Raw genomic sequence first — 12,768 nt, forward strand, 5'->3', positions numbered from 1 at the left:
TCTGATCCTCCACCACAGACAGCATGGAGCTACGTTGAAACACCTGCATTTTAGAGATGCCTTACTCAAGAAAGCAAAAAAGAGACCATGTTTGTATGCAGCTTTATTAACTGTTTATTTTTTACATTGTTTGCAAACTGATGTGTGACAAGTATTAATGCCAAAATAACATGCAAAAACAGGCAACACATTTTTTTTTGCTAAGCCCTGAATGACGGGTCGCCATAGAAAAAATCCCCCCCCAAAATGTAATCCAATGGACATCTTGCCATTCACCTTGTAGTGCCAAAGGTGACCAAACGCGTAAATACACACATCTTTGGGCACCGCCAACAACCTGTGACACTAAACGTCTTTAGGTGTCAAAGTTGATCTCATTTGATACATTTGATTTTTTTTAGACTTGTGGTTCTGAGACAACTGCAATATTTCAACAAACGAGAAGAACACCAACAACAGCAAAAACATGGCCTACAGGCCTGCAGCATAGCGAACAGAGGATGATGAGGACCTTTGGTGTTTTCATTTATAATCGATGTTCAACAATACATTTCTTAAAATCAATCACCCAACTAAATGGAATGCTGATGAGTGAAATTGGCACTAGCACCATCTTGTGGACGAGTAGCCCTACATTGCCAAGAGGACAGCGTGGAGCATTGGACATTGGAGTACCAATGCAGATAGGCTCGTGGTGCATTTCAGCATCATGGAGAGCGCCTTTCCTTGCATTCACAATCATGAGTCAGCTGGAATGATTCATATTGAATCAACTGTTGTAGTCTTTGAAGTTCACCGATTGATTCTTGAAATTGGCATTCCAATCAAAATGTTTTGAACTTTGAACATAAAGTTCCCATCACGAAAGGGAAAATCAAACTCAACAATGAACGGTTATTCACGGTTGATGCCATCTGATTTAATTTGCTCTATGCACCCAAAACCAAGTGCAACGCACCTGTCGGCAGTCACTGGCCAAAGATGAGTATCTGGATAACAAGAAAACAAAATGTAAAATATACTGTATCCGTAAAATTCATATAGGTTCAGAACTTTTGTGAAACAGCAAAGTTGAAAAATATGGCAAGTAGAAATCACAACTGGATGGTCTTCAGAGATAGATGGGAGGGGTTGAGGGGAGCTGAAGGATGGGACTAAAACTAAACAAAAGATAACTATTGTAAATCCTAAACTGGGTGGTTCGAGCACTGAATGCTGATTGGTTGACAGCCGTGGTATATCAGACCGTATACCACGGGTATGAACAAAACATTTAATTTTACAGCTCATATTACATGAAGGTACCTCGGGGGTTTGTGATATATGGCCAGTATACGGCCTGTATCCAGGCACTCCGTGTTTTGTTGTGCATAAGAGCAGCCCTTAGACATGGTATATTGGCCATATACCACTCCTCCTCGGGCCTTATTGCTTAAATATACTGCGTGCGTAAAATTGATATAGTATGTCAGCTTGGACATGTATAAGCTGGAAGTTGAAGCCTAGGTGTTGTTGTCCATTAGTTTACTCCAATTAGTGGAGGTAGGGTTAGGGGAAAATAATAAAGGAATATCTGGAGAAGCAAAATAAACCCTTCAGCACTCCCTACCGGCATGTTCTGAAATCAAGGTGCGGGGCTAGTGGCATATTAGAGACAGGTCTGAAAACATGCATAGTAAACATTGGCTATTGTAACAGACCGATGCAGTACAATAACAGCTTTCAGAGCGTGTAACGAGCATGAGTAAAGTTTAAATAGAAAAACATTGCGTAAAAACAGGGCCATATACAAACTTAAGCTTACCTACAGTATTTCATTGCAGCGCGACCAGACAGAGAGTTTAACAGTCATGTAGCCTAGCTTGTATGCTTGCCCATCAAGCGAGGGTCATGATCATGTGGACGCACTGTTCAAGGTTGCATTTGATTTGCCCTTTCATGATCCATGTCATTTAAGTTAATGAGAAGACTGAAATTCACAACTCAACGCCTTTTCTGGTCAGAAGAAATGTTACACAAAGCTATTAAAAGTTGATTTCATGGTGAATTGAACAACTGGTTTAGAAATAAAAACAAATGCCAAATACTTCAAGTTTTCCAGTAATGGCTAGATTTAAGAATTTATACAATTAATTTACAGAGTACACTAACAAGTTCAACAAACCCACCAGTTTGTTCACTTTCCATTTGTTAAAAAATATTAACTATATAATAAAATGCATTGTAATATTGAACAAAAAGTTATAAAATGTTGAAATGGAAAAACATTCTGATGTTGAAAGATGAGCATTGTAGAATTTACATTTTTAGCACAATGTAAAGAGATAATGTGAACATGGCACCTACACCCCAGTGAAAATGGACACCTGAGAATAACTAAGATCATGGCTTTTGAGCAGAGTCGGCATCTACTTGCATGGTTATAAAAATATACACTTATGAATTCCAAACTCAATTCTGCACAGACATTTTCACCTCTACACACACACACACACACACACACACACACACACACACACACACACACACACTGGTGCTTTGAGTAAAATGAGCAGTGCATGTAGTTATACATTTTAAGTAATCTTTACTGATATGGGTCCTTCATAGTTCAACACCACTAGACCTAGGCACTGGTTCCAGTACTTGCACTCCAAACCAGTGAGGAGTCCCCAACGTGTTTTTAACACTATAGGAGGAGTACATCTCTCTAACTCTCCACCGTCTCCTTCGCCTCCTGCTCCTCAGTCTCTGGTGCCACACCCTCCTGCACATGAACTTCCACCCGTCTCCCCAATGCTGTGACCACTGCCGCCGTGCTCTGCAGTGCGTTGTTACCCATAGGTACTGCCATCATGGTAGTGGTGCCCTGGGCCGTGCCCCCAGCCAGGCCCTGTAGCTGGGTGCTCAACGCGGCAGGCAGCGTGATCAGCTGATAGCCTGAGCTGACCATCTTGACGAAGGCTGAAGTGGTGGGTGCACCCTCCTGAACAGCGGCGGCCGTGGAGAGTACAGTCAGATTGGAGGCATCTGGCCCCAGCTCGCCCGTGGGGGAGGTCAGCACTGTGTAGGTCTGCTGGCCGGCACCGGCTCCCCCCACCGAGAGCACTTTGCACCCAGCAGGCAGGCCTGCCAGCTGGGTGAGGGGCAGGGTGATCTGGGTGGGGGCACTGGACATAACGGCAGGGCCCGAGACAGCGCGGGTGAGGCGTGGGCGTTTGGGCGTGGACGGCACGGCCACGGGAGTTAGGGTCATGAGGACGTTGTTGAGGTGTTGGGATTTGCTCTTTAACTCCTTGGCACGTTTCCTGTGCTCGTCACACTGCTGCTCCAGAGCTACGGAAAAAGACGGGCCAAACTTAATACACAACGCAAAACAGTAACATTTCACATTATTTGCAAAAGGAGCTGCTTCTAAGCCAGCTGCAACGAAAATAGTGAAATCTAGGAAATCCTCATAACACAAAGGGCTCAAAGGCAAAATAATGAAGAATGTTATTGTGAGAATTTAACTCACCGACAAGACTGTGTGAATACTGCTCCCTATGTCGGTCCATCTGGCTCTTGTGACTGGCTAGCACCTTCTTAACCAAGTCGAGCATGCCGAAGTTCTGCACTATATTGTTCAGCAGCACAGCATCTGAGAAGACATAGTCCAACACAGAGAGTAGGAGCATGAAAAGACAGGATTGAAGTGAGAATGGCATTAGGACAGCAGATGGGGGAAACATTTCTGAACAAAGTCCTTGTTTAAGTTTCAATTTTTGTTTTAGCACATACATACAACATTCAAGCAGAACCATCTTTGTTTATTTTGTCTTATTATAAGACCCTCCCAGGGGTTAAAACAAAAAATCCCATGACTGAAACTTAAGGTCAATTGCAGATCAATTATCTGTGGGGCCAAGTTAACCCATCCTTTCATGTAAAAAAAAAAAGTAATGACCATCAAATCATGCTTTAAGTGACTTGTTAGGGGTCGGGTCCTTTTTTCACTATTTCCGCCTGACTGAAGTGCCCAAAGTAAATTGCCTGTTACTCATTGTCGTTGGCGGTGCCCAAAGATGTGCGGCTGGCTTCCGGGTTAAGTGAGCACTGTGTCAAGAAGCAGTACGGCTTGACAGGGCCGTGTTTCGGATGACACATGGCTCTGGAGAAAAAAGGGGTAAAAGTACCAAAAACTAAAAAGAAAATACATATATGTAGAAACAAGGATGATCAATGGAAACAGGATGCCCCTGAGCTCAATTTCAAGTCTCATAGCAAAGGGTCTGAATACTTATGTAAATAAAGTCATGTTTTTAAAAAAAAAATATTCATTTGCAAACATTAAAAAAAAGGTTTTCATTTTATCATCATGGGGTATTGTATAGAAAAATCATCCATTTTAGAATAAGGCTGTAGCTTAAAATGTGGAAAAAGTAAAGGGGTCTGAATACTTTCCGAATGCACTGTATACACAAAAGTATGTGGATACCCCTTCAAATGTGGCCAGTGGAATGGTGTCCCATTCCTCTTCAAATGGTTGTGTGAAGTTGCTGGATATTGGCGGGAACTGGAACACGCTGTCGTATATGTCGATGCAGAGCATCCCAAACATACTCAATGAGTGACATGTCTGGTGAGTATGTAGGTCATGGAACAACAGACATTTTCTGCTTCACAGAATTGTGTACGGATCCTTGCGACATGTGGCCATGCATTATCATGCTGAAACATGAGGTGATGGCGGTGGATGAATGGCATGACAATGAGCCTCAGGATCTCGTCACGTTGTCAGAAAACGTCTCGCCCACACGGCACCATCGACACTGTCTGCCATCTGCCTGCTACAGTTGAAACCAGGATTCATCTGGCGTGCCAGTGGCCATAGAAGGTGAGCATTTGCCTATTGAAGTCAGTTACGACACCAAACTGCAGTCAGTTCAAGACCATGACATTTTGTGCAGAAATTCTTTGGTTATGTAAACCCGTGTTCTGCGGTTTTGAGGCTGGTTGGACTTACTGCTAAAGTCTCTAATAAAATGTTGGAGGTGGCTTATGGTTGAGAAATTAACATTCCATTATCTGGCAACATCTCTGGTGGACATTCCTGTAGTCAGCGTGCAATTGGCATACTCCCTCAACTTGAGACATCTGACATTGTGTTGACAAAACTGCACATTTGAGAGTGGCCTTTTGTGTCTCTAGCACAAGGTGCACCTGTGTAATGGTCATGCTGTTTAACCTTTCTGGGAAGGGAGTTCCGCTAGCGGAACACCTGGCCTACAGACAGTGAAATTGCAGGGCGCCAAATTCAAACAGAAATGTCATAATTAAAATTCCTCAAACATACACGTATTATACACCATTTTAAAAGATAAACTTCTTGTTAATCCAACCACAGTGTCCGATTTCAAAAAGGCTTTACGGCGAAAGCACACCATGCGATTATGTTAGGACAGCACCTAGCCACAAAAACCAGCCACAAAAGTCAGAAATAGCGTTAAAATTAATCACTTACCTTTGATCTTCATCTGGTGGCACTCACAGGACTTGATGTTACACAATAAATGTTTGTTTTGTTCGATAAAGTTAATCTTTATGTCCAAAAACATCATTTTTGTTTGCGCATTTAGTTCAGTAATCCATATGCACAAAGCGCGGGCACAACATCCAGACAAAAAGTCAAAAAAGTTCCATTAAAGTTAGTAGAAACATGTCAAACGATGTCTCATCAATCCTTAGGATCTTTTTTATCATAAATATTCAATATTATTTCAACCGGACAACAGCGTTGACAATAGAAAAGAAAGAACCAACAACGCGCGACAAACAACTCATGGCTTTCAGCTGAGCCACTTACGCTGAGTGGTCTTATTCTCTCCCCTTTCACAATAGAAGCCGGAAATAACTTCTAAAGACTGTTGACATCTACTGGAAGCCTTAGGAAGTGCAATCTGACCCCACAGACACTGGATATTGGATAGGCTTCCACTTAAACTACAAACCTCAGAATTCCCACTTCCTGGTGGATATTTCTCAGGTTTTCACCTGCCATTTGAGTTCTGTTATACACAGATATTATTTTAACAGTTTTAGAAATGTTTAGTGTATTTTTATCCAAATCTACTAATTATATGCATATCCTAGCTTCTGGGCCTGAGTAACAGCCAGTTTACCCTGGGCACGCTTTTCATCCAAACTTCCCAATGCTGCCCCTTATCCCAAACAGGTTTTAAACAGCTTCTTGATATGCCACACCTGTCAGGTGGATCAATTATCTGACAAAGGAGAAATGCTCACTAACAGGTTGTTTCCAAGATGGTGTAGCAGTCGGACGTGTGTTTTTGTCTTGTCCCGTCCTGCACATATCATTTTCTTATATATATGAGACTATCACAGTGCAGGTGCATTTATACGGAGACTTGATTACACACAGGTGGATTGTATTTATAATCATTAGTCATTTAGGTCAACATTGGATCATTCAGAGATCCTCACTGAACTTCTGGAGAGAGTTTGCTGCACTGAAAGTAAAGGGGCTGAATAATTTTGCACGCCCAATTTTTCAGTTTTTGATTTGTTAAAAAAGTTTGAAATATCCAATAAATGTCGTTCCACTTCATGATTGTGTCCCACTTGTTGTTGATTCTTCACAAAAAAATACAGTTTTATATCTTTATGTTTGAAGCCTGAAATGTGGCAAAAGGTCGCAAAGTTCAAGGGGGCCGAATACTTTCGCAAGGCACTGTATATATATATTTTAATCTCACTTTCCATCTACGGACTGAATACTCTCCTGCAACCCGCCTCACCCAATGTGGTACGGATCTGCTACTTTTATACTTTAGAACCGGAACCCCCTTCAGAAGCTAGCCAGCTAACGAGCTAGTAGTCATTTAGCCACTGCTAGCGGTCCTCACCATTAACTCAGACATCAGCCAGCCTCAACCCAGTCAATTCCTGCCAGTCTGCACAGCGCGATATCAGCCCAGAGCATATCGGACTGCTTTTTCTCTACAACATCTCCGGATTCCTACCGCAAGCTCTGAACCTTTACACCTGATCATCACAGCTAGCTAGCTGCTATCCAAGTGGCTACTCCTGGTTAACGTCTCTGTCCCGAAGCAAGCACCAGTTAGCCTGGAGCTAGCCTGAAGCTAGGCCCATCTCCCGGCTAACCAAAGAGGTCCACCAGCCAATTCTTGGGCTACAATACTTACTTTGCCAATTGGCCTGGACCCTGGATCACGACTGGTCTGCCGACGTAACCATCCAAGGTGGTCTCAACAGGTTCTTCCATTGCGATGTCGCCGGATGCCCATCTGCTAGCCCCGGCCCGCTAGCTGTCTGAATCGCCATGTCTCCAGCTCGCCTAGCGTAGCAGTGACTACGGAATTGGCTCCCTGAATCATTTAGTGCTACTCATTGGACCCTATGATCACTCGGCTACACATGCCTCTCCCTAATGTCAAAATGCCTTGTCTATTGCTGTTTTGGTAAGTCATTTCACTGTAGCACCCCAAGCCCTGCCAAATATGCCTTAGATGTGCCTTTTGTTCCACCCCCCACCTGGCTTAACTGGTGCCTCCAGAGATGCAATCTCTCATCGTCACTCAATGCCTAGGTTTACCTCCACTGTACTCGCATCCTACCATACCCGTGTCTGTACATTACGCCTTGAATCTATTCTACCGTGCACAGAAATCTGCTCCTTTTACTCTCTGTTCCGAACGCACTAGACGACCAATTCTTATAGCCTTCAGCCGTACCCTTATCCTACTCTTCTTCTGGTGATGTAGAGGTCACCCCAGGCCTTGCAGCCCCCAGCACCACCATTCCCCAGGCGCTCTCATTGGTTAACATGCATGAAACCGGTTACCGAAGTCAACATTAGAAGCCTCCTCCCGAAGTTTGTTTTATTCACTGCTTTAGCACACTCTGCCAACCCCGATATCCTAGCAGTGTATGAATCGTGGCTTAGGAAGGCCACCAAAAATCCTTAAATTTCCACCCCTAACTATAACATCTTCCGACAAGACAGAACTGCTAAAGGGGGCAGAGTTGCAATCTACTGCAGAGATAGAACTCTGCAGGCTGTCACACTATCCAGGTCTGTGCACCCCCCAAAAAAATCCACCTTTCCAGAAACAAGTCTCTCACCGTTGGCGCTTGTTATAGACCCCCTTCAGCCCCCAGCTATGCCCTCGACATAATTATGTGAATTGATTGAAGATAGATGGGGGGCAGAGTTCGTGCTGTTAGGTGACCTAAACTGGGATATAATTAACACCTCGGCCGTCCTACAATGTAAGCTAGATGCCCTCAATCTCACACAAATTATTAAGGAACCTGCCAGGTACAACCCTAAATCCGTAACCATGGGCACCCTCTTAGATATCATCTTGACCAACTTTCCATCTAATACACCTCTGCTGTCTTCAACAAGGATCTCAGCGATCACTGCCTCATTGCGTGCGTGATGGGTCTGTGGTCAACCACCCCTCATCACTGTCAAACGCTCCCTAAAACACTTCAGCGAGCAGGCCTTTCTAATCGACCTGGCCCGGGTATCCTGGAAGGATATTGACCTCATCCCGTCAGTAGAGGATGCCTGGTTATTCTTTAAAAGTGCTTTCCTCGCCATCTAAATAAGCATGCCCCTTTCAAAAAAATGTAGAACTAAGAACAGATACAGCCCTTGGTTCACCCCAGACTTGACTGCCCTTGACCAGCACAAAAACATTTGTGGCGTTCTGCATTAGCATCGAATAGCCCCCGCGATATGCAACGCATCAGGGAAGTCAGGAACCAATATACTCAGTCAGTTAGGAAAGCTAAGGCTAGCTTTTTCAAACAGAAATTTGCATTCGGTAGCACTAATTCCAAACCGTTTTGGGACACTAAAGGAGAATAAGAGCATTACCTCCCAGCTGTCCTCTACACTGAGGCTAGGAAACACTGTCACCACCACTCCTTGAAAGCGGCAGCTCTAGCCTTTAGCTCGATGCGGATGTTGCCTGTAATCCATGACTTCTGGTTGGGATATGCACGTACAGTCATTGTGGGGACGACGTCGTCGATGCACTTATTGATGAAGCCGATGACTGAGGTGGTGTATTCCTCAATGCCATTGGATGAATCCCGGAACATATTCCAGTCTGTGCTAGCAAAGCAGTCCTGTAGTGTAGCATCTGCGTCATCTGACCATATTGAGCGAGTCACTGGTACTTCCTGCTTTAGTTTTTTCTTGTAAGCAGGAATCAGGAGGATATAATTATGGTCAGATTTGCCAAATGGAGGGCGGGGGAGAGCTTTGTATGCATCTCTGTGTGTGGAATAAAGGTGGTCTACGATTTATTTTCCCCTGGTTGCAAAAAAAGAAAAGGTAAAACTGATTTAAGTTTGCCTGCATTAAAGTCCCCGGCCACTAGGAGCGCCGCTTCTGGGTGAGCATTTTCTTCTTTGCTCATGGCCTGATAGAGTTGGTAGAGAGCGGTCTTAGTGCCAGCTTCGCTTTGTGGTGGTAAATAGACGGCTACAAATAATACAGATGAGTACTCTTGGTAGATAGTATGGTCTACAGCTTATCATAAGGTACTATACCTCAGGTGAGCAATACCACAAGACTTCTTTAATATTAGACATTTCGCACCAGCTGTTTTTGACAAAACGACACATACCCCCACCCCTCGTCTTACCAGAGGTAGCGTCTCTGTTCTGCCGGTGCATGGAAAATCCCACCAGGCTCTACATTGTCCGAATCTTCACTCAGCCACGTCTCGGTGAAACATAAGATGTTACAGTTTTTAATGTCCCGTTGGTAGGATAATCTTAAATCGTAGGTCATCAATTTTATTTTCCAATGATTGCACGATAGTCTTTTCTTCACGTAAAGGGCATGGATCTGGGCCTATTCCAGTGAAAGCAGGATGTCGGACTCGTTAAAGGAAAAAGTTTCTTCCAGTCCGCAGTGAGTAATTGCTTTTCTGATGTCCAGAAATTATTTTCGGTCATAAGAGACAGTAGCAGCAACATTATGTCCACAATAAGTAAAAAAAATAAGTTATACAAAACGCAAAAAAAAAACAACAAAATAGCACAATTGGTTGGGAGAATGTAAAACGTCAGCCATGTTCTTCGGCACCATCTTATATTATACATACACACACACAGATAATTGAATTGAGAGAAGCTCCACTGACCATTGACCTGCAGGGGAGGCTCGGTGATGCGCTCCTGCATTCCCTTTAGCACCTCCTGAATCTCCTTCTGGAAGTCCTCCACCACTTCCTCCAGCAACCCAGCCTCCTTCAGACCCTTCCAGAAGGTCACAGAATCCTCTGAAACAAAGCAAGGGCAGGAATTTGACGAACTGACTTGTTGGAAAGGTGGCATCCTATGACGGTGCCACGTTGAATGTCACTGAGCTCTTCAAGTTAGGCCATTCTACTGCCAATGTTTGTCTATGGAGATTGCATGGCGGTGTGCTCAATTTTATACACCTGTCAGCAACAACTGTGGCTGAATAGCCAAATCCACTAATCCGAAGGGGTATCCACATACTTCTGTGTATGTATGTATGTATGTATGTATGTATGTATGTATGTATGTATGTATGTATGTATGTATGTATGTATGTGTGTGTGTGTATGCATGCATGACCCATATATAGGTTGACAAGTTGAATTAGGTGGGCTAGCTGTGGAATAGTTCAAATACATGGAACGTCTGCAGGTGCCCAAAGAGATTTGAAAACCTCTACAGTAAAAATAAATAAGTTATAAGTTAAAGAAATAAGTGTACATCATGATCACAATTATAACTGTCAACAGATCTAAGTGCACTGTCATGTGATTGGAAAAGCAGTGGGGCCATTACGCTATTGAGTGTCTGATTATTGAACGTTGAACGTCTAAAGTAATCTAGCCTAATTTCTAAGCAAAGTGGTCAGTTAAAACTCACCTCCTATGGCCGTGACCCATTCTGTGGTGTCGTCTGATGATACCTCTGTTGGAAACATGGCCGGTGATCCGTTCACTAGAATGACATCATGGTAAGCTTTGAACACCTCAAATGTTACACAATCCTTTCCAAAGACTAGGATGTGAGAGTGTTTACCGTCAGATAAGGAAGGAGTGACAGGAACATATTCGGTGGCCTGCTGGCTGCTGAGTGACACTCTGGTCCCCACCAGGTCAATCTTAGTACTGCGGCAGGTGTTGGAACACACCTTGGAGTGCTGGTAGAAATCCAACTCGCCCGAGTCCATGATTTTCCTATGGGGAATTATATCATACACCATTAATCAGCTGCCAGACAGCATCAGAGAAAGTCTTATCTCCCGACAAAGTGCAGTGTCACGTTCATTAGGGCATGCAATGGAAAACTATTTAAAACATTTTACAACTGAAAGCAAAAATAAGCATTTCTTATTCAGTCCAGGTAGACCCTTCCCTGTTTCAGCCCATTTGAAAGCCCATTTGAAACGACCCAGGCCTTACTAAACTTGTGCCATGGAAGCACCCTTCATTTATTTTATGTTACAGTGCCATCGTGTGGCACATTTCAGAACTGCAAAATGATTGATAATCCATTTTGCAGACTGACAGTGTGAACTTAGTGTGAATTTAGAGAACTCTACTCAATTCTTGCATGGAGAACCATACGGTTCACGTTGTAAATTCTTTGTGAAAATCCAAGTTTGCATCCCTTCAAAGCAACTGACCTGATCATAGTGCCGTTCACGCGAATGGCTCTCTTCCAGTCCTTCAATGTAGATTTCCCAGCCAGATAGACAAATTCCTTGGGACTGATGAGATGCTCATTGAACTGGAACAGAGATTGACCCCGATGATGTCGGTCTTATTCATGAGTGCACATCGTAGCAAAATGGTGTAAAAGAAAACAAGCGCTTCTTATTGGACAAGTTCAGCCTGTTTTTTTTTCTTTGTTTAGGGCCAAATGAACATGACCTGGTACCTCCATGGTCCCTCTCTTTGTGCGCATATCATGGGGATAATAAACCTCAAAATGATGATTCGATAGGACTATGAAAGACTGAGTTGAACTTGGCTAAAATGGCTAAAAAGTGGGTTAAATCAGACATACTTGGACACATTTGATGTTGATGCCAGGGCAAACAAACTTCTTCCAGACCAGGGTGCCCTTCACATCCCCACAAGTGATTGGGTAGACCAAATCAGCTTCCACATCCATCTCATCTGACAGCTTCACTGCTCAGACAGAGAGGCAGATTACATGCCAGCATTTAATTAATTTGATCATTTAAGACATGCACACAGCCACTTTACAAAAACAAAGTGATGGTTTAGGGAAGTAGAATGGCGCCGGAGGGGATGGCTGACGTTTTACAACTGTGCTATTTTGTTAGTTTTTTTGCAACTTATTTTGTACATAATGTTGCTGCTACCATCTCTTATGACCGAAAATAACTTCTGAATATCAGAACAGGGATTACTTCCCTCGAACTGGAAGAAACTTTTTCCATTAACGAGTCCGACATGAAGGAAATACTGCTTTCTCGGGAACAGACCCAAATCCACATAATTTGCATGAAAAAAAAAAAGACGGGAGAAAAAGAGGGCGGAGGTCAGGCTGCCTTCTGAGAAATCGTAGGCGAACGAGTAAACCATCACTGCCTTCCGTTCTATTGGCCAACATGCAATCATTGGAAAATAAAATCAATGACCTAAAATCAAGATTATCCTAAAAACGGTACATAATATCTTGTTTTTCACATAGTCATGGCTGAACGATGACACAGAT

At 43.4% G+C, this 12,768-nt stretch overlaps 1 protein-coding gene across 7 annotated transcripts in view; it reads right to left on the minus strand.

Annotated features, from left to right (window-relative positions):
- Nucleotides 1-782: 782 nt before the first annotated feature.
- The window catches only part of LOC110491860 (glucocorticoid modulatory element-binding protein 2), a 32,016-nt gene continuing 20,030 nt past the window's right edge, over nt 783-12,768 (minus strand). For 5 of the 7 annotated variants that reach the window (XM_021565676.2, XM_021565679.2, XM_021565678.2 and 2 more), the window contains 7 exons: nt 12,091-12,215; nt 11,708-11,811; nt 11,101-11,258; nt 10,945-11,019; nt 10,185-10,322; nt 3,515-3,637; nt 783-3,333 (listed from right to left, as the gene is read on the minus strand). In XM_021565676.2, the coding sequence (XP_021421351.1) occupies nt 2,708-3,333; nt 3,515-3,637; nt 10,185-10,322; nt 10,945-11,019; nt 11,101-11,258; nt 11,708-11,811; nt 12,091-12,215 (1,349 nt within the window). In that variant the 3' untranslated portion in view covers nt 783-2,707. Of the gene's footprint in view, nt 3,334-3,514; nt 3,638-10,184; nt 10,323-10,944; nt 11,020-11,100; nt 11,259-11,707; nt 11,844-12,090; nt 12,216-12,768 lie in introns of those variants that run through there. The other 2 variants (XR_005036509.1, XM_021565681.2) reach the window with 2 other exon arrangements.

Source organism: Oncorhynchus mykiss, chromosome 16 (genome assembly GCF_013265735.2).
Source record: "Oncorhynchus mykiss isolate Arlee chromosome 16, USDA_OmykA_1.1, whole genome shotgun sequence".
Taxonomy (NCBI): domain Eukaryota; kingdom Metazoa; phylum Chordata; class Actinopteri; order Salmoniformes; family Salmonidae; genus Oncorhynchus; species Oncorhynchus mykiss.